This window comes from Dromiciops gliroides, chromosome 1, assembly GCF_019393635.1.
Source record: "Dromiciops gliroides isolate mDroGli1 chromosome 1, mDroGli1.pri, whole genome shotgun sequence".
NCBI lineage: Eukaryota > Metazoa > Chordata > Mammalia > Microbiotheria > Microbiotheriidae > Dromiciops > Dromiciops gliroides.
The window spans coordinates 706,683,521-706,708,085 of record NC_057861.1 but is presented as its reverse complement, the minus strand read 5'-3'; the positions used below and the strand labels follow the sequence as shown (position 1 = coordinate 706,708,085).

General features: G+C 45.9%; 1 protein-coding gene across 4 annotated transcripts in view; it reads left to right on the top strand.

The window, feature by feature from the left end:
* The window catches only part of IFT122 (intraflagellar transport 122), a 73,109-nt gene extending 52,977 nt beyond the window's left edge, over positions 1-20,132 (top strand). For 2 of the 4 annotated variants that reach the window (XM_043978008.1, XM_043978011.1), the window contains 12 exons: positions 4,985-5,151; positions 7,162-7,333; positions 8,579-8,681; positions 9,932-10,072; positions 11,014-11,111; positions 13,877-13,977; positions 15,977-16,142; positions 17,258-17,369; positions 17,601-17,729; positions 18,278-18,357; positions 19,110-19,274; positions 19,598-20,132. In XM_043978008.1, coding sequence (XP_043833943.1) covers positions 4,985-5,151; positions 7,162-7,333; positions 8,579-8,681; positions 9,932-10,072; positions 11,014-11,111; positions 13,877-13,977; positions 15,977-16,142; positions 17,258-17,369; positions 17,601-17,729; positions 18,278-18,357; positions 19,110-19,274; positions 19,598-19,687 — 1,524 coding nt within the window. In that variant the 3' untranslated portion in view covers positions 19,688-20,132. Of the gene's footprint in view, positions 1-4,984; positions 5,152-7,161; positions 7,334-8,578; positions 8,682-9,931; positions 10,073-11,013; positions 11,112-13,876; positions 13,978-15,976; positions 16,143-17,116; positions 17,370-17,600; positions 17,730-18,277; positions 18,358-19,109; positions 19,275-19,597 lie in introns of those variants that run through there. The other 2 variants (XR_006354161.1, XM_043978009.1) reach the window with 2 other exon arrangements.
* The last annotated feature ends 4,433 nt before the right edge of the window (positions 20,133-24,565 follow it).

Here is a 24,565-nt window from a genome sequence, read left to right as displayed (position 1 = left end):
CGCCACCTCTTTGAGGGGTCCTAGGCTAGTTTATAGGAGAATCAAAGTGTTATCTGTTACCTATACTTCCAAGTGTTTGCTTTGGGATATTTGAGCTCAAAAATTGCCTGAGAGGGATGACAATTGAGGTCTAGAATATTTGCTAGTTTGGTCAAGGTTAGTGAACAAGGAAGTATGGGATGAAAGAGTCATATCTCTGATGCTACATGCTCTGTGATAGTTTATCTTTGGAGTTAGAGCTAAAAGAGGGAGTGATCCTCTTGATAAGTGTTAGTGATAAAAGTGAAAAGCAAAGGAGAATTCACATTTACTGTACTGTCAATTATCAGGTGAGTTCCAAGAAAGTGGTTTTGGATTATTCCTCAAGTGAGGATTCAAAGGCTGTATAAGAGTACTTAGGACATTAAAAAATTGGGATTTTAGATTTGAAATGCTCACTCTGATTCAATAGAATAAGGGAAAATAAAACTTATTTTATTTTGTTAAATTTAATTTTATTAATTTTTTTCCAATTACATGTAAAAAATTTTTTTTGAGATCAAAATTTTTCTCCCACCCTCCCTTCCCTCCCCTTCCTGAGGCCAGCTAGCAATCTGATATAGGTTATATATTACAATTATATTAAATATATTTCTGCATTAGTCTATGTTATAAGAGAAGAATCAGAGCAAAAAGAAAAAAAAACACAAGAAAGAATAAACAATTACAATAACAAAAAAGCAACAACAAAAGTGAAAATAGAATACTTCAATCTGCATTCAAACTCCATAGTTCTTTTTCTGAATGTGGAGAGCATGTTCCACCATAAGTCTTTTGGCATTGTCTTGGATCATTGTATTGCTGAGAAGAGTTAAGTCTATCACAGTTGATCTTCACACAATGTTGTTGATACTGTATACAATGTTCTCTTGGTTCTGCTCATTTTCCGCTCAGCATCAATTCATGTAAGTCTTTCCAGGTTTTTCTGAAATCTATTTGCTTATCATTTCTTACAGAACAATAGTATTCTATTACATTCATACACCATAACTTGTTTAGCCATTCCATAATTGAAGGGCATCCCCTCAATTTCCATTTTTTGCTATCACAAAAAGAGCAGCTATAAATATTTTTGTACATGTGGGTCCGAAAATAAGCTTCTAATACACTAGAAGGGGGGGTAAAACTTCCTATTTATTAATATTACTATGTATATATATATGTGTGTATATCCAAATATGTATTTAAATATGTCTGTCTGTCTATATAACAGGCAATATTGATTCATTTAAATTCCACAGATTGAGGAAAGGTAACTCTTAAAGTTACAAAAGTCTACCCATCAAATTGATGTTTTGAACCCTGGTGGTCTTTTCTTTTTTAACTCTTCAAAACCTTTATTATTTATTTATAACATTCTTTTCTTTTTAAATTTTGAGTTCCAAATTCTCCCTCTCCCTCCTACCCCTCCCCCGCCCACTAAGAAGGCAAGCAATATGATATCAATTATACATGTGAAATCACACAAAACATATTTCCATATTAGCCATATTGCAAAAAATAGCCTGCAAAATTGAGAAAAGTCTACTTCAACTTGCGCTCAGAGGTCATCAGTTCTTTTTCTGAAGGTGAATATTTTTTCATCATGAGTCCTTTGGAATTGTCTTGGATTATTGCATTGATCAGAGTAGCCAAGTCTTTCATATTTGATCATCATTACAACATTGCTTTTACTGTGCCCATTGATCTCCCATTTCTTCTCACTTCACTTTGTATCAGTTCATATGGATCATCTCATGTTTCTCTGATACTGCCCCCTTGTCATTTCTTACAGCACAATAGTATTCTATTACATTCATATGCCACAACCTGTTCAGCCATTCCCCAACTGATGAACATCCCCTCAATTTTCATTCTTTGCTACCACAAAAAGAGTTTCTATGAATTTGTACCAAAATGGAATACAGACCTAGTAGTGGTATTGCTGGATCAAAGGGTTAGCAAGGAAGGTTTTATAGCTCTTTGGGCATAGTTCCAAATTGTTTTCCAGAATGGATGGACCAGTTTACAACTCCCTGTTTTCTTTCATCCACTCCAGCATTTGCCACTTCTTTTCTTTTTTTGGGGGGGGGTGAGGCAATTGGGGTTAAGTGACTTGCCCAGGGTCACACAGCTAGTAAGTGTTAAGTGTCTGAGGTGGGATTTGAACTCAGGTACTCCTGACTCCAGGGCTGGTGCTCTATCCACTGCGCCACCTAGCTGCCCCGCATTTGTCATTTCTGATAGGTATGAGGTGGTACCCCAGAGTTGTTTTAATGGGCATTTCTCTAATCAGTAGTTATTTAGAGCATTTCTTCGTATGATTACAGACAGCTCTGATGATTTCTTCTGAAAACTGCCTATTCATATTCTTTGACCATTGATCCGCTGGGGTGTGGATGAACTTTAATCTGTCTATTTGATGTGATCATGTTTTCCTTTCTGTGTGTTCACAAACCATAAATCAAAGCTTCTCAATAGTTCCTCTCCCACTGTGGATTCCTTTATATGGAAAAACATCTTTGGGTACTCACTGCTACCTTTATTCTCCAAACCTGTTATCAAGAAGGAGCTGACAAAACTCATTCACACTGAGCTATAAATGACCAAAACCAGCTTCATTAAGATGAAACTGGGGAACAAGAAACCTGGGAGCATCAGAGCAGAGTGCAGGGAGCCTTGGAAAAGCAGAGCGTTGTCACCAACCAGCCAGGCAACCTTAAGTACAGCTCTCCTCCTCTTTGCAAAGTGAGGGATTTGGACCAGATGGTATCTGAACTCCTTCTCCCTGTAAACTGAAGAGTCCAGGTTACTCTTCTCCAGGGTATTTGCATTTTTCTTTTTACATGGGATAAAGCCATAAGAGTGATGACAGAAGAAACAAGTGGCAGACGTATTTTAGAGGATGTATCAGACACCTTCTTAACATCCCTGAAGTTGTGTTGTGTCAGCTGCTCTCATGAGACTAGTGCTGACCATCTCCTTGAGGTTCTGGGCCCTGGTTATATCAGATTCCTTTTTCTTTTGCGTTCTCTTTCCCCTGTCCACCCATAATATTTCACCTAGAAAGCAGAGCCTGTCTCCGTCCCATATGGCACATCTGCCTGTAAATAGGAATACCCAGGGGCTTGTTGTTATTTTTAAGTTTTTTGACCAGGATTCAAAGTGGATTATTTCCCATTCAATTCCTTTCCTGTATCACAGTTTGAATTTGAGAAAATGTTTACATACACATTATGTTTTGGGGGGAATATGGAATACTTAGCTTATTAACATGGCATAATTTTGTTTATTCACAAATTTGCTTCTCAGGATTAAATCTGTTTTTCAGAATTTTAAAATTACACTCTTACATCCAAATTAATTGTATGCTTTGTGGATAACTGACACGTTTATTTGGTGATAAAGAGGATAATAATGACTGTAAGTCTTACATAGTATGTCCTTATCAAAATCACTAAGAATGAAAACACTGTTTAGTCGCATTCCGCATTCACCACAACCTCTTTCTGTCTACTGCAAGATAAAGTCTTCACCATAGCCCCTAGATAAAGTGTGAATTAGGTTCATTGAACCTAAAGGAAACTCTTGAAAGTCCCTTGGAAACCCAGCGTATTAAGGTTTGAACAGACAGTTTATGATTCTGATAAATACAAGGCAGATCTTCCTGGATTGGAGAGGAGAACTGTAGCTGGCCACCATTGTGTGAAGATCCTCATGTTTCTTCTGCAGAAGTATTCCTCAGAACCTTTGAACTATGGACCAAGACAGTGCCCCTCAGGCTAGTTCAGGACGCAGATTTATACCCCCTCTCTCCCCCGTGATGCGCAGGCACTAGGATAACTCAGAAGGAAATGTAGGTTCTTGTGTCATACTGCTTTAGTACTGTTTAATTGACCAGATAATCACTTGTTACAACTTTGTGTAGAGAATGTAGAGCCTACGTGGAAATTGAGTCTGTCTGTATTACCCTCAGATAGCCATTAATAGGTAATTAATAGGTACAGCATGAGCCCACTGAAAGACTGCTTCCTCCCCTCTCATCTTCATTTCCACTTTGGAAGTTGTAAAATCAGTAACTCTTCAAGGGTGGAATGCTCCTTCTCCTTGAGCCATGCTGCCACCCCCCCCCCACACACACAGGAGTCCCATCAAGGTGAATGGTGACTGGTTTTAACATTATTATAGTAACCACAACCACTCCCATTTTAAAAACACTTTCCTCACCACACCCCTAGAGGTATATAGAACAAATATTATCATTCCCATTTTATCGAAAAGGAAACTGAGGCCAGGAGTGGCTGAAGTCATCACAATAGTGAGTAGCAGAGCTTGAGTCTTAGCGGAGATCTTTTAGCCATATACCCAGAACCGTTTTTTTTTTTCCCCTTGGTACCTCTAGATCTCCTCTGTTTCTTTATTATCTACACAGTTTCCCTTGGAAGCCACACAAAAGTTAGTCATTGAAGTGGATTTTCAGTGTGCTTTGACTTTACTTTTTGGAGAAATGACATATATTCATGTGGGTTTGCCCTGCCTACCCCACTGGGTAGATGTGAAGATCCAGTGCGATAGAAGATGTGTCATATGTAAAGCGCCAGGTATATCGTGTTCTATTATCATGCAGTGACTTGTTGACCCTTCATTTTCTGGGATTTAGGTGTGGTGCTCTCTAGCTATCTTAAACACAGGATAAATGCTTGTTATTAGAAAGGGGAAGGAAAGGCCTTTGGTCCATATCCCAATTCCTGTATGGGTCCTAGGTGCCCCCCAATCCTCCTTCCCTCCCTTACTTCAGCCCATGCCCCTGAAGCTTGTTCACGTGGCTTCATTGTTCAGGTGGTGTGGTTTCCACTTGGCTGCATGAGCCTGACCGAGCCCTCCCTTTTTCAGATTTTAGCAGCCTGACGTAATGCTGGTGGCAGGAAGCGCTAGAGTGTTGCTGTTGTTTGTTCTGCTTCCTCAGGATTTCCTTGGGTCTGGAGACCCCAAAGAAACCAAGATGCTGATCACCAAACAGGCTGACTGGGCCAGAAACATCAACGAGCCCAAAGCTGCAGTGGAGATGTACCTCTCGGCGGGAGAACACATCAAGGCTATAGAGATCAGTGGCGACCATGGCTGGGTAGACATGTAGGTTTCCCATTTCAGACTTGGGGAGTATCTGCCATCCCATGTCAGTTCATCAGGCTCTGACCAAACGGTGGGGGAAATGAGTGTTTCTTCAAAAAGTATCAACTTCCTTTCATCCTGGGTTCTCTCCTCATGCATTTTTTTTTTTTTTTAGTGAGGCAATTGGGGTTAAGTGACTTGCCCAGGGTCACACAGCTAGTAAGTGTTAAGTGTCTGAGGCCAGATTTGAACTCAGGTACTCCTGACTCCAGGGCCGGTGCTCTATCCATTGTGCCACCTAGCTGCCCCACTCTCCTCATGCATTCTAAGGAAGTGAGTTATAAGACTCAGAGCTGTGGGGTCTAAAGAGCTACACACTTGTGAATTAAAGCATAAGGAACCAGCTACCCCTGAAGGGCAGCTGAAGGTAGGGTGGGATGAATGGGGAGGCAGCAAACACCTGGAGCCATGCACTTGGGCAGAGAAGTGGTACTGGCCAGGCAAGGCTGGTTAGAATGAATGTGTCCCCTCTTCTCCTTGGTTCCTCTCCCCCTTCACCTCCCTTAATGGCCACCTGACCTTCTGCATCCTTTTCCCAAACTGCTGCAAAGTTTCTAACAGAAAAGGTACAGGCTGAGATACAAGTTTTATGTTTTAAGATAAATTTTTATCATCAAGAGGGTAGTGCTCTAAAGCTTTTTAAGAGCCATGTGGATTTAGGGTCCTCTCTTTCTTTTATGTTGCTTCGTTATCAAGCGATATTTATCAAGTACCTCTGAAAACATTAAAATCAAAGGAGAGGCTTTAAACATATTTTATATTTGTCCAGGTCTTAAAAAGTGCCACTCTACGGATGTTTCATTGGATGGAGGGGCTGCCTCTGTCATATTTCTGTCTTAATGTGTCCTCTCTGCTGGAAAGAGCTATTTTTAGGTGTTATTACTCTCCTGAGTGCCGACTGACATAACCTTAAGACAGAACACTGACAGCAGGCACCTCCAGGGATTGCTGCCTGCCTCCCTCCCTTTCTGCTAGAGAGTGGAAGAAGTGATAATCTCTGTCCATGGCCCCCTTTCTCCAGAAGAGTTAGTTTTACTGTAAACTCTGGTCTGAGCAGAGAGAACTAGTGCATCCTGTTCAACCTCAGCTCTCTTCACCTGTGGGAGACGAGGAAGTTTGTGTAGGTGGTGAGATGACATCGAGGCCATCTCTTATCACTGGTGGCCAGTTGGGTCTGACCAGGAGAGCAGAGGTGGTTTTTTTAAAGGCCTCCCCCTCTCCTCTAGTTCAGAGTAACGCAATCTTCCACTTAGTTTCCTTGATGATGATCCCTGCTGGGGTAAGGCAATGTCATATCATCCGCCCCCCTTTCCAGTGAGGGTTGGACTAGCTTCTGCTGGATAAATAGGCTGCTCTCGTGGAAGTTAGAGTCATGCTAACTCTTCCAAAGAACATGGTATCATTTCATTGTTAACTATACCATCATTAAATTATCTTGAGTGGCCAAATGTTCCCCAAGTATTGCCCTTGTAGTATGAGAGAGGTGGATCTTTGCAGAGACACGCCAAAGCAGTTATACTGTCTAGGGAGTAACTTGGGAGAGGTGATGGGGCTACTGTGGAAAAGGTACTGACTGAAGTCAGAGGGCCTGTGTTCAAATCCTGCCTCCATCACCCACTCTGTATGTGATTTTAACCTCTCTGGACCTCATCTTCCACATCTGTGAAATGCTGGGGTAAGACTGCATGGCCTCTGAGTCTGTGACCCTGTGACATCTCTTTGGCAGAGTCTGTTACTTGTACAGAGCCTTTGAGAGCCACATCTACCCTTGAGGGTTTGCAGTGTAATTACTCAGGTCAGTGTAGTTTGTTTTCCTGCCTCTGAGAGGTGAAGAACAGAGCGGGCCACGAGTCCACTGCCACATAGTCAGGTCTGAAGCTAGCGGTGGTACAACCACCACTGCATCTCACAGGCCCAGTCCTCCGCCGGCCACTCAGCCATTGACACCTCCTTCCCTCTTCCTGCTCCCAGGTTAATTGATATCGCAAGGAAACTGGACAAAGCTGAACGGGAGCCCCTGCTACTGTGCGCTCACTACTTCAAGAAACTGGACAATCCTGGCTACGCGGCTGAGACCTACCTGAAGATAGGGGACCTGAAGTCCCTGGTGCAGCTCCATGTGGAAACTCAGCGTTGGGATGAGGTGAGGACAGCTTCATTCCTGGGGCCACAGTGCGGGCCGAGGCCGAAGTGGCGTGCCTAAGTCGTCTTCGGCAGCAGAAGGGAGAGTGGACTCCCACGAGGGACAGTGGAGCACATAAACAACCCAGACTGGGGCTGGGGGGGTGGGTCTGCTACTAACTGACTGTGCAGCCACGTGCATATTGCTTTTTTCTTGGCCTTAATTTTTAAAATGAAGTGCTTGTGACTGCCTGGTTTCCATAGCAGCCTGGGTAGAAGTTTCCCTGACTGGGAGCTACACCTGTGCCATTCATGAGCCTGAAGTGGCAGCACAGCCCTCGGGCACTGGCTGGCTTCTCCACGGGCCGCCTTCCTGGCCCCTCTGACCCTGGAGGCAGAATGGCCCCTGGTGCCCGATGTGCCCAGGCCTGCCTGTCTGCACACCCTGGTGTCCTGTTCTGAGCGGTGCTCGGGAACGCAGGCATTTCCTGGCTCAGCGCAGTCCTTTCTGCTGTCCGCATGACCCCATTCGGTGGAGCGAGGGGCTCTGGAGTCAGGGAAGAAGAGCTCACTGAGTCAGAGGGAGAAGGAGGCTTCTGGAGAAGCAGAAATGACGGCATCCTGGGGCCCTCCCATCCAGTCAGTGCATCAGGCAGTTCTCAGTCGCTTCATACAGTTTTCTGTTTCAGCTTGTTGGTGCTTGGCTGAGTCCTTTTCTTTACAAATGAATGGTAGGTCTAGAGCCGATGCCTCAGTATCTGGTATTTTAAAGGCAGAGAGAACGGGGCAGAAGACAGGACTTGACAGTTGATTCTAGGGCTCAGGAGAAATGGCTAATCCAGTCTATACAGCACTGAGGCCACAGTTATCACTCAACAGATAATAAGCAGCAGTGATGATAATGTCAATTATATTTCCTTAGGTGTCAGATTCAATTAAAAGAAATCTGTTTTCAGCACTACCAAAGCCCACGCAAGCCCTCAAAATAAAACGTTTCCGATTTGGTGCAGCTTCTGTGGTCCAGAAACAGACTGTGTTGTTATTGAATCCAGTCTTCTGCATATTGCTGTTAATTGCCTTTTGTTTTCAAAGAGCCTGTTTTGTTTTTGCCTTTCTGGAGGCCGGGAGGAGGGGAAAGAGCCCCTCCCCATGCGAGCTTGTCATGCTGCAGAAATCTGACAGCTCCATAATTAATTCAGCCAAGTACAGTGTTTTCACAGGACAAAGTAAGCTAGTTCACTAAGAACACATTTGTTCCTTCTTGTAGGCCTTTGCTTTGGGTGAGAAGCATCCTGAGTTTAAGGACGATGTCTATGTGCCCTATGCCCAGTGGTTGGCAGAGAACGATCGCTTTGAAGAAGCCCAGAAAGGTAGGCCAGCCAATCAAGAGTCACTGTTAGTAGTAGCAAAAGTCCAGCTTTCAGCCTGGGCCTTGGCTCTCCCACCACCTTCCCCGTTGTGGTGCCACAGAGCTTGAAACAAAAGCTTGAATTCACTCTTGGATTCTGTTCTCAGCTCTGCCTTGAACCATTGCACTGGGTGTCCTACAGAGGTTCTTGCTTGTTCTTGGATGTGATGTTCTGTTCTTAGAAGAGGAGCTTGTCCCCCTGCAGTGGGGATGCAGGAGACCCTGGGAAAGGGGTGCTACCGTGATAAGCATGTTCTGTTCCACAGCATCTCTCCTCTCCTTAGATCCATTCAGGAACGGTGGCCATGCACTTGTTTTCTGGAGGGTTGGAGAAGAGGCAGGAGGGAGGGACTTGAGTGCTTTTGAGGCATTATGAGGGACAGGGTGTTCTCTCATAATGTGAGCATTTCCAGAGTACCCAGTTGCTGAAGTATCTACATGTTTGGGCAAAACATATCAGCCTATCCATCTGTCTGTCTCTGCATTTCTAAGAATCCATCGCCATAGTAACTTGGGGCTCAGACAAGAGACTTGAGGCAGAATTGGAACAAGACAAGAGTCCCTTTCCTTTTCTCACAGTGAGCTTGGGCATTGTAGGTTCAGAGGCGTGGGGGAGGTGGAGGCCTCCCGGCTATGGCACCCAGGTGAAAAGCTGCTCTTGGAGAGGATTCTCGTTGGCCATCCCATATTTTGATGCACTGTCTGAAGCAGCTTTTCAGGGAGCAGGATCCCAAAGATGCCTCAGATGAGGGCAGGCAGGAAGATAAGCCATTGACCCCAGAGGCACAGACCTTCAGAGTTTGGCTCAGCAAGGAGGTGAACAAGACTTTCTGGAGATCAATGGAAGTTTAGTCTTTGTGTGAAATCTAACACTAAGTGCTTTGAACACGAGGTAGTTGAAAAGGTCTCTTAATATTGAGCTCTCTTGCCACCCTTGTAGAAGATCTGGGTGCTGTTTCTCCTAATTAAAAAGGAGCCATTAGCCATACTTTTGGGGGGGGAAGGTGCTTAAGCTGTTGTTATTTATAGACTTGGGACCTGGAAACAAGCTAACAGGAACCCAGGAACTGCAGATGCTTTTTGTAGATGCAGATGCAGTTGGAACAACATGAAACTGGGATTCCCCATTTTCCAGTCCTCATCCTGTTCCCCATGAAATGCCATTTCAGCGCCTTGATGGCATCACTCTCCCTGGCATTTTGCTTCCTGCAGCGTTCCACAAAGCCGGCCGTCAGGGTGAGGCAGTCCGAGTGTTGGAACAACTCACTCACAATGCTGTGGTCGAAAGCAGGTTTAATGATGCAGCGTATTATTACTGGATGCTGTCCATGCAGTGTCTCGATATAGCTCAAGGTAAGTAAATATGAGAGGGCAGGCCTGTTTCACCTACCCCCACTCCAGCATGGAGATAAGCATCTAATGAGCTGTAACATTTTAATTAAAACCCAGGGCTTGTTTATTGTCTGTACCATCTAGAACCCTGGGTCGAAACATAATCTGGCTTGTCATCTTTTTCCAGTTTGCCTATAAGCATTAACAAATACCTGAATGCCATGCTGAGGTTATAGCCGAGACCCCTTGGCCTGCACGCTAATTCAGAACATTTCCCTCCCCAGCAGGAACCTGTAGCTACAGCCATCTGAGCACCACTTGTTTTTTTTTTTTAAATAAGAAGAAAACCAAATCACATGTAATAACACATTGGAATTTTTCATTTGGCTCTTATGGGCCACAGAGAAAAATTGGTTCCTGCTAGCATTGGTACTGTTCTGGAAGGTTTCTCATCAAAGGATGGCTCTGAATGAATGGCGGTGTTTGGGGAAGGAATCCTCTGTTAGGCTAAGAACAAAGCCAGTGATTTGCTCATGCCCTCTCTCGCTGCTACCTGTGCATTCAAGAAGGGAGGAGGCACAGAGGGATGAAGGAAGTATGGCCATGGATAATGTTGCATTTTGCCCATCTTTCTGTTGCCCTGACAACTCAACTCCTGCTGCTGCTGCTGACCTTGACCCATCCCTGCCACAGCACATACTGCACTGGATGGACATGACAAGGGGTACTCTGCTGAGCTGTTGGTATTCTGCCATGATCAGTCTAGCTGAGTCTCCCTCCCTGGCTTGGGTTGCCCAGTTCTTGAACCATCACATTTTTAGCCTCAGGGTTAGCCCTCAAAGAGCGAATCCTATCACCAGTCTTGGTCTGTCCCCTGAGTCTTTTATTTTCCCGTGGCTGAGTGGGAGGCATTTGGGAATTTGGTTTGATTGGTCTCCTTGCTCTTGCTTCCATGCATACAGCCGACCAAGGCCAGAAGGAGGAGATGCTGGTCAAGTTTCACCACTTCCAGCACTTGGCTGAGCTCTACCATGTGTACCACTCCATTCAGCGATACACGGTGAGGCTGTTGGCGGGCTGGGGAGCGGGACTCTTCAAACTGGGGGCTCCGTTCTGTTTTAATGAGCAGCAGACCTCCATACACAGGAAACCAATTTAGACAGAACTGCTGAGTGGTCCTGACTGCTTTTATAAAAGAGTATTCTTTAAAAAACATTAGGGTTTTTTCCTAGGAGATTTCTTAATTGGTATGTAGCTAGACTTGTGGAGCTAAAATGTGCACTAGTCATTCAGAGGATCCCTGGAAGCGTTGCTCTCTTGGTCTTTTTTAAGGTTACTGGAGATGCAAATTCTTCATGAACTCCTCCATTATTTAATTCCTGCCCAGTCAAGAAGTCTCTAAGTCTAACCAAACTCTTGGGCTTCTAGGCCCAACAGTGCTGCTTACTTACTGTGACCTTGAGCAGGTTATCCCATGAGCACATCGACTTGCTTTTCCTCAGTTTTCTTCTCTGTAAAATAAGATGGTTGGACCAGGGGATTGGAAGTCCTGACTGACTAAGGATTCTGTGAATTGTCTCATTTTAGGCATCATCTTTATAACCACCCTCTCTGCTCCTCAACTTCTTCCTAAAGATGATGGTTTTTTCATCTCTTTAATCATCTTAGTTCTTCCTACCCTTCTCAGTTCTTTCCTATTCTTCTTCTTCTTCTTTTTTTTTTTTTTGGTGAGGCAATTGGGGTTAAGTGACTTGCCCAGGGTCACACAGCTAATAAGTGTTAAGTGTCTGAGGCCGGATTTGAACTCAGGTCCTTCTGAATCCAGGCTCAATACTCTATCTACTGCGCCACCTAGCTGCCCCCCTTTCCTATTCTTTTTTATTTTATTTATTTATTTATTTTTTAGTGAGGCAATTGGGGTTAAGTGACTTGCCCAGGGTCACACAGCTAGTAAGTGTTAAGTGTCTGAGGCCGGATTTGAACTCAGGTCCTCCTGACTCCAGGGCTGGTGCTCTATCCACTGCGCCACCTAGCTGCCCCTCCTATTCTTTTTAAGGCGTGGAGAGCCAAACTGGACAGCTACTTTCTTGTAGTTACCCTGTGCCCTAGGAAAGTGAGCCAAGGATTGACCCCAGACCTTGACAGCCCTGGTGTTCTCGAAATCCTTATTAGGATCCTGGGCCCTCAGGGGTTTTGAGCTCTTTTTGCCGATGTCCCCTGTCAATTACCAGACCTCTCTAGGTCTTTCTTTACCAAGGCTTCCGTGTTGGGGTGGGAGTGGGGAGGGGAATCACCGGGTCTTCCTCTAAACTCAGTAGATTCTCAGAGACTGATTCAGTAAGCATTAGGCTGAGTGATACATTCCCTGTCCTTGAAGAGCTCATAGCATTAGTGGGATGTGGCATTACTTCATTAAGAGGTGAAAAGAAATAGGATTTGCCCCCTTGTCCCTTCCTGATCACCAGTAACTGTTCTTCAGAATCAAGTCCAGCAACCAACATTTATCAGGCACTTATTACATGCCAGGCTCTGCACTGAGTGCTGGCCATAAAATCATCTGCAGACACTTACTGTATACCTGCTTTGTGCCCCATTCTTGGCACTGGCCTCCCTCTGGTCTGACCCCTTCTGTGATGTCTAGGTGTAGTGAGTGCTGCCCACTTGGGTCCTGGGTGACCAGACCTCCGATGGGTTCCTCTTGTGCTGGGGGAGGGGCCGGTCCACAGGAACCATAGGTTCCAGTGAAGAGCATCCTCCATCCTCCCAAACCAGCATTCGAAAGATGTGGGAGTGGCCTGAAAATGGTCAGCCCAGCCCCTTCCTCAGGAACTCAGAGGGTAGGGCTGAGCAGAGGTCATGGCTGGTTTGATTGGGGACAGTGCTTCCTTCAGGCCTAGTGCTGCTAAGTTAGAATCTGTACCCACTTTTAGCTGGCAAAGAAAGGAACCTCAGGTAGAGGTAGAACCTTTTTTTTGGAATTAAGGCTTTTTTTTCAATTAACAAACATTTGTTTTCTTTCTTTCTTTCCTACCTCCCTCACTAGAAAAAAAAAGCAAAATCCTCAGGGGAGAATGAAAGGCAGTAATTTACTTTTCCTGAGGTCTGTGTACTCTTGGGGAGGGCATAGAAAAAGTAAGGTAGCTAGAAATTCAGTAAACATTTATGAAGCACCTACTATGTGCCAGGTATAGTGCTAAGCACTGGTGATGCAAATAAGAAGAAGAAAGTCCCTGCCCTTGCAGAGGAAGCCAAGAAGAGGGAAGGGCCCCAAGGGGGTGTGACTATCTTGTCCTTAGGAGTCTGATGGAAGGGGAGAGTGAACCAGAAAGTACTACTAATAATATGCTATAATAAACCTTTAAAAGTTCAGATCAGTTTGGGAGAAGACCTTGAAACTTAGTGAAAAACCCCAATTATTTAACATTTTATAAAGGAATATAGTTGTCTTATTATCTAGGGCCCACAACAGTTATAACTAACTGCTGGCCACGTGTGGCCAAGCAGGGGGCCTGGCCTGGTTTACTTGCATCCGCGTTATATCTAAAGCATAATGAAGAGCATATCCGTACTTACAAATAACGAATGTGCCAAATGCCTTGAAAATGGTTTGTTTCAAGTCAGTTAGGCCACCCTTTGCTTATAAGACAGATCAGCCTAGTAAGGCAAATCTAGCTAGTGCTGAGAGAGAATTCATCACAGCCTAAATCGAATTAGCCCAGAATTCAAGGAAATGAATTCTAGATCTGATATGCCTTGGATTTAACTAAGGAATTGAACTCTTTTGTTTTTTGTTTTTTGTGTTTTTTTGCCATTTTCTTGCTGCAGGAGGAGCCCTTCAGTTTTCATCTTCCTGAAACCCTCTTCAATATCTCCCGATTCCTCCTTCATAGCCTGTCCAAGGAGACACCCTTGGGTATCTCTAAAGTGTATCCTTGTTCCACTGTTCTGAGCAAAACTCCGCCTCAGCCCTGGGTCCTAATTGGCCCTCGCGTTTCCTTTTAGAGCACTTTGCAAACAAAACCATTTATCTTTGCCACAGCCCCAGGAGAGTGAGCTAGCAATCCTTAGTCCCGTTTTATCTTGGAGCATCAGCCAGGGAAAGGAGGGGGTCTGTGCCAAGCAGGGAATCAGTATGAGGGGACCCGCTGGGTCCCGGCCCCTGGGAGCGCCCCAAGCTCCTGCAGTCAGTCTGGGAGCCCTCAGCAAGCATGTGTTAAATACTTCCTGTGTACAAGGAGCACTCAGCAGAGGTCTTCAAGAGTTGGTGAATATTTCAGTCTTCATACATCATGGAAGAGGAGGTGTGGATGATCTGGGCTCAAGTCCTGCCCCCAGCACCAACTTAACCTCACACTACCTCAAGCAACACTCTGAGATCACCCCCTACAAACGAGGTGCTAATTTGCATCAGGGGAGGGAGGTTACGCACTAGGAGTTCCTAACACCAGGAAAATCATGCATCCAGATCTGTCTGTGTGCACCAAAACTCTGGTTGTGGGCGGAGATCTAACCGAGCCTTGTTCCGTGGGTTGTTGATGTATTCTCCACAGAGGACCTCTGTCTGGTGCTGGAGGCCTGATTCTAGACTTCTTCTTTTTTGTTTTTTGCATTTCTGTGGCTATAGTATATCCCTTAGGTAAGCTATCTTTTATCCCTTTCCTTTGCCACATTTGCCATCTCTTTTCCAATTACAGATTCATTTCTAGAATGAAATCCCTTCCACCATGTCAGACATTCTTCATCTGCAGCATCCCATGAAACAAAGTACTCATACTCACAACAGATTAAAAAAAAGAATTGGGGAAGAGGGTCATGTGATGGCAGGAGTCTCATTTATGCTGGTTCTTTGACCCTCAGCAGCCAGTGTTTATTGAGTAACAGACATTTCCTTAGCACTGTATTAAGTATGGTGGTGGACACAAAAGCACAAGACGCAGTTCTTGCCTGGGAGGCTATTACCTTCTACCATCATAAACAAGATTAATGCATGTGAAGCAATTAAGAAATGGTCTAAGCATGTGTTAATTAAGTTGTTTGTTTGGGGTTTTTTTGGTGAGGCAATGGGGGTTAAGTGACTTGACCAAGGTCACACAGCTAGTAAGTGTCAAGTGTCTGAGTCCGGATTTGAACTCAGGTCCTCCTGAATCCTGGGCCAGTGTTCTATCCACTACACCTCCTAGCTGCTCCGTGTTAATTAAGTTTTAACTTGTGGGACACCTGTACTGAGTCCCAGAGGAGTTCAGAGATGAGGGACATCAATGAAAGTAAGCAAACCAGGAAGGCTTCCTGGAGGAGGCACTATTGGTGTGTGAGCCCTGAAGGATGGGTAGGATTTGAACAGGAAGAGAGGAGCAGAGAAAGCATTCTTGGGGCAAACTCTAGGAATCCATAACTCTGGGGCAGAGGGAGGAGAAAGAAGAACCTTCTTGCCTTGATGTAGTTTTTGTTATACCAGGCCCCTCCCGAGCCTGATCCAAACCAGATGCTTTAAGACCTGCTCTCGGCCAGGCCAGATCACCCAGAGCCGACCTGGAGTCAGAGTGAGGCGAGGGCATGAAGCATCATTTGTCCTAGCCTTCAGCCTCTCCTTCTCGGCCAGAAGGTTGGGTCACGGGCCGTTGCTGAGTGCAGTAAAGGCATTCTGGCCCGAATTTAGGGAGCAAGATGAGCCTTAAGGAGGCCAAAGAACCCGTGTGGTTAAAATATTAATGGAAACTGCACTGTCTTTATCTCTGGAAGAAATCCTATGCCGCTGCATCCGAGAAATACATTTACATCTTACAAATGTGCACACGCATTTCTCAAGCTTCTGCCCACACCTTCCTGGCACGGGGAAGAGCTGAGCTCTGATCCAAAGCTCGCTCCAGAAGTAACCCTTGGTTACCTCACTGCCTTTTGCTTCCTTCTTCCTCAACTTGATTACAGAAATACGTTGTTCACCCTGGCCAAACAGAGCAAAGCTTTGGGCGCATATAAATTGGCCCGTCATGCCTACGACAAATTGCAGGGTCTGCAGATCCCCGCAAGGTTCCAGAAATCCATCGAGCTGGGCAGCCTGACCATCCGCTCCAAGCCCTTTCACGATAGTGAGGTGAGTGTTAGCAAGGGCTCATAGCTGTCATCCCTCTGGCCGGGTGCCTGGTGACCACGGTCGACCCAGCCCTTCGGCCCTTGCTCATTGACTTCCCGTCTGTCTCCAAATTCAGTTTGAGGATTGTGCTGGTTTCTAGACATTCCCGGGGTAGTCATCCTGCCCTTCCTTCTCTGACCCCAGGCCCCCTGCCTCTGGGTATGCCCCGATCTGCCGTCACCTTCCCTGCAGTCTTCACATTTTAGAGGCTTGGGCATGACCTTGCTCCAGTTCCCTTGTAGTTTCCTTGATTTGGAGCTGGTTTGAGCCTGGCCTGAAGGATTCTGAGGGTTCGGGCATTTTCTAGGTCCCTGGACTCCTTGAAGGATTAAGACTAGGCCTCTCCTAGGAACAGCCTGTAGGCTTCAGACGGCAGCATGAGCTTCCCTGGCCTCCTAGGTCTGGAGCTAGACTTGGGCCGGCCCTCAGAGTCCTGCAGTCCAGGCTGGGCTCTCACTCACACTTCCCTTTGGCCTCGACCTTCCTGTTCTTACCCAGCTGGTCACTTTTCCATTTTGACCAGCGATTTCTAACAGTGGTTTTCACATACTGCCCAGAACCATTGATGGCGTTGTGGAAAAGAAACAGGAACAGCCAAGGCATCTAGAGAATGAAGCCTTTGAGGACTTCCCCTCCCTTCTGAGCACACCCCCAGTCTCCCTTGAGTGGGCCTGTAGGCAGAGGAACCCTCGATGCGGAGCTGGGATCACTGGTTTCTAGCCAGACTTTTCCACATATTTCCTATGTGACAGACTGGCTACTTTTCTTTTTGGCCAGCTTCCTCTATAAAATAAAGGGGCAGGACTAGCTCATCCTGCGAAGGCAGAGTAGAAATGAGACTCAGCCCAAGCTGCAGGTGCACCAGATGCCCCGTCTCGCTGCCTACACAGGGGATCTGCCCACAGAGCTGGTGGCCATATTGTTTGCTCCCTCAGGACACACGGATGTCCCTTTGGTCCAGTGCCCAGCTTACTGTTGGAGCAAAAGACACAGTTGTGAAGGACCCTGCTGATGGGGGAAGGCAGTCTGTGCGCTTGGCTCCAGGTGGTGTCTTGGGGACGGTTCTGTCTTTGTAGGAGCTCGTGCCCTTGTGTTATAGGTGCTCCACCAACAACCCTCTGCTCAACAATTTGGGGAACGTGTGCATCAACTGTCGGCAGCCCTTCGTCTTCTCGGCCTCCTCCTATGGTGAGTTGGAGAGAGCACTCCTTGGGAGCCTCACGTCTCCTTTTTCACTCCCTCGGGTGAGTGGTAAGCTGAGGCGGGGAGGCTTCATCCTCATGAACCCCTGAAGGTGGCTGGGCTGCCAGCATTCTGTAAAGCCTTTGGGGAGCCAAATTGAGGCTGAGGAACAGAGTGAACATACGCTGAGCTCTGCTGACATCCCCTTTATCCTGACCTATCACTCCTGTTCTCCAGAGGTTTTGCACCTGGTGGAATTTTACCTGGAGGAAGGAATTACTGATGAAGAAGCTGTGGCTCTCATTGACCTAGAGGCCCCAAGGTTAACCAAAAAGGAGAGAAAATGGCAAGAAATAACCAACCCTAGTATCCTTTGTGGGGCAGGGCAAGAGGCCTGGGGAGGCAGCAGGTGAGGTCTGAGTAAGCAGTGGCTATTAGCATCACCAGTAGTATTATTGCTGTTGTTTTAATCATTCGCTACAGTGGCCCTACAGGTACATTGTTATTGAGGAGACCCAGGTCTGGTTCTTGTCCGTGGGTGACTCACTGGCGGCTTGAGGCAAATCTCTGTCTGTCCCTCCGTTGGAGGGGATGGTTTTAAAAATCCTATGGCCTGGGGGCAGCTAGGTGGTGCAGTGGATAAAGCACTGGCCCCGGATTCAGGAGGACCTGAGTTCAAATCTGAGCTCAGACACTTGGCACTAGCTGTGTGACCCTGGACAAGTCACTTAACCCCCATTGCCCCACCAAAAAAAAAGAAATCCTATAACGTTCTCCTCCCTCCCAGAGATGGCCAGATTTTACATGTAACCACTTTACAAGCTCTGTGGGAGGGAGTGTCATTTAGAGTCTGACAAGGAACGAGGGGCCGCACAGGGCCTCCTCAGGCTGCTTCCTTTGACTAAGCCCGGCAGATGCACAAACTTTGAGACTTGATGAGACTGTGGACCACATCGAGGAAGACGACCCATTTACTGCCAAACTGAGCTTTGAGGTGAGTGCTGTGCTGGAGGACTCCCTCCCTCCACTTCTGAGGAGTTCTCCCTGCAGCCCTGAGGGCCCAGATGGGATCAGACAACATGAATGTGTGGGGACACCCCGGCAGCACGGGGAGAGACTGCCTGCAGCAGACTCAGCATCTTGGGACCCGAGGAGAGAGAGAGCTGAAGGTGACCCAGGCTTGAGAATTAGCATCAAGTCCAGTTCATTGGGAATCCTCAGTTAATGTCTGTTGAGAGCTGACCAGGATCATGTCTAGAGTATAGTGTTTGGTTCTGGGCACTTTACTGAAGTGTGTGCCGACAGAGGTGACCAGGCTAGGGTCGCTGTGCAGTCTGGAGATGAGGAATGGGATCACTGATATTTGAGGGTTCTTCCATGGAAAGGGGGGAGCCCACTAGACTTATTCTGTGAGTCACCAGAGGAGGTAACCAGAACCTGTGGAAGGCAATCCCTTGGGGGCACAGCCTACCTCAGAATCAGGTAGCACTTTCTAACCAAGAATTGTGACTCAAGGGGTGGTGAGTGCCCTGTTCCAAAAAATGGATCTTGCAGATACTCCCTGACTGTCTGCCAGGGATACAGTAGAGAGAATCCTTTGTGGGATGAAGTCTGAGCACAGACCAGGGCCTCTGAGATTCTGGTCAGCTCTGAGCCAGGCCCAAGGCATGCCAAGAGGTGTGAGGGCACCTGCTTGGGGACTGTAACTGAAGCTCCTCCCTCTGTTTTCCTGCCTGCTTGGCGTAGCAAGGAGGTTCTGAATTTGTTCCTGTGGTGGTGAACCGGGCAGTCCTGCGGTCCATGAGCAGGCGGGATGTCCTCATTAAGCGCTGGCCCAAGCCGCTGCAGTGGCAGTACTTCCGCTCCCTCCTCCCAGACGCTTCCATCACCATGTGCCCTTCATGCTTCCAGGTAGGAAGAGTATCGCTGGGGCTCCACCAGTCCCCCCCACCCCCCACCCCCAGGCAGGGAGCAACACTTTAGCCCATTAAGGTCAGACTCTAGCCTAGACACCTGAGCTGGCTGGAGGTAATTTCTGCCCTTGGCCCCCCATGGCTTTTTCTGCCTGTTGGATTGGAGAGTTGGCAGAGGCTGCCAATTACTGAGAATTTTTATTTTGGGAAGGGGAGGCCCATCCCGGTCCAAACTAGCACCACCCGAATCCAGGACTGGTGAAAAATCCTTGGACCACTGACATCTTCCTGCTCAGCAACAGTGTTTGCTTCTCTTGGTAGATGTTTCACTCAGAAGATTACGAGCTTCTGGTACTGCAGCACAACTGTTGTCCATACTGTCGGAGACGCATAGACGAAGGCACTCAGTGACCCCTCTCTGCCTCTCCTCCTTCTGGCTCCAGCATCTCCCCAAGGGAGAGTGATTAGCAGCACGTCCACATCTCTTCCCAGCTCTCTGAAAACTCTGCCTTTATTACTCCCAGATATTATCATATTGACAAGATATTTCTATAAAAAAGAAACAGGTAAAATCATCCCAATGTTTTCTGTTCAAATGAAATTTATATGGGGGGGGGGTGGAGAAAGTGTAACTATGGGATTTCTATTTATGGCATTTTCTGCTTTGTAAATAGCACCATGAGATGGAAAAGAGAATGTACATATATTTTCTATTAAAAAAATCTGTTACTCTTGAAGTTGATTGGAGTTGTTCATAGCAGCCTGCTGGAGTCCACAGATCTGTCAGACCATTAGCATGTACACTTTGCGAACAGATTGCCTCAATAATTACAAATAAAAGGGCTACTTATTTTCATCAGTGTCTGTATTTTAGCAAATCTTCATATTGTCTGCAACTTAATTTCCTTATGCAAAAGTGCACCTGTTTCTAATTTAATCAAAGAGGAACATGGCATTTGTGTGCTCTTAAAATTTAATCTAATTGAAATGACGGGGTGGGTTAAAATTTTGTTTTTATATTACCAAGAGCAGTTTTTGTGAAGAAATAAATACATGTCTTAGCCATAGAAAACAAGAAAATCAAAAAGAAAGCATGTCATCTCTTGGCTTTCTAGAGCAAGGGTCAGTTTTTAGAAACTGTATAAGAAAATAGGCAGAGTGGGAGAAATGGGGGAAAGGGAGACGAAATATCTCTGCAGGCCAAGATAAGCAAGATCATCCTGCCTTTGAGGAAATTACATTCTAATGGAGGACACAACCAGCTATATACAATGTCATTTCTCAAAAGATGTTTTTTTTTTAAATCAAAAGATATTTCTTAGGAGGGGGTACCTGAGCAGCATTTTGAAGTAAAGTAGGGGTTCTAGAGTGCAGAAGTAGAAGGCCCTGTGTCCCAGATGTGGGGGACCACTTTTGTAAAGACACCAAATGGAGTCATATATTGTTGTGTGAAGGGAACAGCCAGCCGGCCACTTTGGAATTGTTGGAGCATGGCCCTTACATTGGTGATCAGTTTCTTTGGCTGCAAAGTACTTCTTTCCTGGGCTTCAGGGATATCCTGAACATGGTCCCCTCACTTTCTTACTGTTGAGCACTTCCAACTAAGAATTAACCTTCCTCTAGCCCACCTGCAGATCTAAGCCATAGTCCTAATATCTTCCACCTTTTCTTAGGTCCCTCTAATCAAACACTATACTTTTCAAATGTTCTTAAAGTTTGTACTATTAGAAACCATAAGACAGAGGGGATGACAGCTGGGGAAAATCCAAAGACACAGTTACAGTGCAGAATTCTACAAGGTAGCTGTCCTTGAATCTTGAGTGGGCTGCCAAGTCCTAGTCCCCGCTTTCTTTTTCAAGGCTTCTTTCATCCTGCTCTCCCCCACCCTGCCACAGACCCTTAATTTCCTGGCCTTTCACTGGAGTGAAAATGGAGTTAGATAGATTCTAATCTTTCTTAGCTTCTCAAAATTTTGCAAGGAGGACACTACAAGGGAAGAACAAGCAGAACAGGGATAACGAAGCTGTCAGGAAAAAACCCCAACACTCCAGCCTGTTAGAGTCAACCAAAGTGGGATTACATTCAAAGCCAGGGAACTGATCAACACTATCCCAATTTTGGACCAACCAGGCACCCAGTTGGCCAAAGCCCAAGTTCATTTTCTCACTGATCTCACCTTTCTGGTTCTCTAGTAATCTTGGTTTCTACCCAAGTGGTCTTTAGTGCATTCTGTCCCTTGGTACCTTGTTCACCTGAGTGCAGGAGATTAATTATAGGAACAATGAATAACAGTGATGGTAGTGTCCTCCTTATATTTGTAAAGAACTTGTTAACTTTTCAAAGCCCCTTTTGAACAAGTGTCTTATGAGATTCTTAGCCCCTTGGTGAAGGCTGAGATTATTATTTTCATAAAACCAAAGAGGGCAGCTAGGTGACACAGTAGATAGAGTGCTAGGCCTAAAGTCAGGAAGACTCATCTTCCTGAGTTCAAATCTGGCTTCAGACACTTACAAGTTGTGTGACCCCAGGCAAATCACTTAACCCTCTTTGCCTCAGTTTGCTCATCTGTCAAACGAGCTGGAGATGGGGCAGCTAGGTGGCACAGTGGATAAATCACCAGCCCTGGATTCAGGAGGACCTGAGTTCAAATCCGACTTCAGATGCTTGACACTAGCTGTGTGACCCTGGGCAAGTCACTTAACCCTCATTGCCTGGCCAAAAAAAAAAAAAAGCTGGAGAAGGAAACGGCAAACCACTCCAGTATCCCTGCTGAGAAAACCCCAAATAGGGTCATGAAGAGTCAGACACAGCTGAAATGAATGAACAACAACCCACAAAACAAAAGAAGAAGCAAAACCTCAGAGGAGCGAAGTGATTCAAGGTCATGTCGCTAGTTAGCAGAACTGGGACTAAAATCAAATTCTCCCAACTCCCACTCCAAGGCTCTTTCTAAAACCAGACTTCCTTTGTTAGAAGAGTTTGCTTTGTTCTGCTGTTACAGAATCTTAGCATCTTCGAATTAGAAGGGGTCATCTAGTTCAACCTACCCCCAAATAGGAATCTCTAAAAAAAATCCCTAACAGGTGGTTATCCAGTCTCCACTTAGAAGACCTCCACTGGTCTTCTGAGAGCCCTCTCACCGATTCCACAAACATGGCACAGTCTTACTCTGTACTTGTTAGGAAAGTGTTTTCTCATCTCTCTTCAGCTCCCACTCATTCATTGCTCCTTGTTCTGCTCTCTAGGGCCAAGCAGAAAGAGTCTGATCTCTCTTCCTCATGACAATCTTTTCAAAACTTGGAGACTCCCCCGTACCTAGTTCCCTATTCCTCGTTCTGTTCTCTAGGCTGAACATAGGCAGTTCCTTCAACCCACAGTTAGCACTCCCTTCTTTACCTGCAAGGATCAGTATGGAAGCCACACTTAGGAAATGCCTATTCTATGGAGAAAACAATGAAGGAAAAACATAGGGAGAGCCGTACCCAGAGAATTCTTGCCATTAGAGTATCTAATTACTTCAAATCATGCGTGCGTGCTTTCTAGCTAAACATTTAGGAATGTGTTGAGATTTTCATCAGTGTGTTACTTGGGCTGAAGTCATCTGGCTGGGAAAAGAGAGGGGGAAAACCACTACCTAGCAACATGTCAATCACGCTGACAGATCAGATGGTATGTGGTTGAAGGCAGCAGGATGGGAAGGCTAGACTGAGAAGGGAGATGCTTACAACCTGAGGTAATGATCCCAAAGCCATTATGGCAGTGTCTTCAGTGAGGGCACGGTGGGAAGTAGGAGATGTCGTTTCAAAACCTAACCCCAGCCCAGTGAGCACAATGGAAAGGCTGCGGGACTGGGGGTCAGGAGCCTTGGGTTTTAGACCTGGCTCTGACGATCAGTAAATCAGCAAGAATGTATTAAACACCCATAGTGTGCCAGGTACTCTGCTAGGTGCTGCCGCTAGCTAAGTAGCCTTGGGCAAGTCACTCCCTGCTTGTAGGCTTCAGCTCTGTAAAAATGAGATATGTTCATGGATGTGGGGATTTGGAAATGACTGCAAAGATGATCTCTCCTGGCTCCAAGTTTCTATTAATATATCTGCCACTGTTGAGCTAGATGTGTTTCATCTCTCTGGGCATCTTTTACCTGTGAAATAGAGATATATGACAATCTGTTTCCTCAGAGGGAGATTGTAAAGCCAAGAAAGGTAGAGATCAAGAATTTTGAGTCTTAAAGTAAAGGTTCTCTCTCTCTCTCTCTCTCTCTCTCTTCTCTCTTCTCTTCTCTCTTCTCTTCCCCCTTTATTCTTTCTCTCCCTCTTTGTTTTCCCCAACTCTTTCTCACCCCCTTTGTCTCTTTTTCTTTCTCTCCTCTTTCTCTCTTCTTTCTTCTCTCCCCCTTTTTCTCTCTCCCTCTTTGTTTTCTCCAACTCTTTTTCTTCCCCCTCCCTTCTTCTCTCCCTCCTTCCTTCTTTCCTTCTCTCCCTCTCCCTCTTGCTCTGTTCTCCCACCTGACTGATAGTTCTTCCTTGGTTCACCTCCCTCACCTCCCTCCTCCCACCTCATAAGAATCCTGGAAGACTCTATCCTTTTCTTCTCTCTCCTAGTCTCCCACAGTTTCACTTATCACATTTGTTCAGTTGACTCCCATATGGTTATCCAAGTCCAACTTCTCTTAGTTCCAATCATATTTCTGAATGCTTCCTGAAATTTTCCATCTAGATGTCCTGCCTGCACCTCAAATTCATCAGATCTAGAGTTGAATCTTTTCTGAAAAGCCCTCCCCTCCCCTGAACTTCCCTATTGCTGGCTCTCTTTAGAAGTGACCTCCACGTCCGCTCTCTCTTCAATCATGCCCTCGGACAAATTGGGCCAAGAGCCCAGTGCTCCTCTGGCACTTCCAAACCTTCCCTCTGCTGTCCTCACTCTGCTTCTTGACGGGAGAGAGACTCATGAATTTGTTACTGTGTCCACAGCACCTAGCACAGTGCCGGGTGTATATAGTAGGCACTTAATAAATGCTTAATTAATTGCAACCTATTCCTTAAGTTTACTTCTATCTGACTGAATAATCCAATGCAGACTTGTTGCTATAATTTAATGGCTTCCAGCTCTCCTTCTTTTTTTTTTTTTTAGTGAGGCAATTGGGGTTAAGCGAATTGCCCAGGGTCACACAGCTAGTAAGTGTTAAGTGTCTGAGACCGGATTTGAACTCAGGTACTCCTGACTTCAGGGCCCGTGCTCTATTCATTGCACCACCTAGCTGCCCCTCCCTCCCTTCTTTTTAAAGGGGCT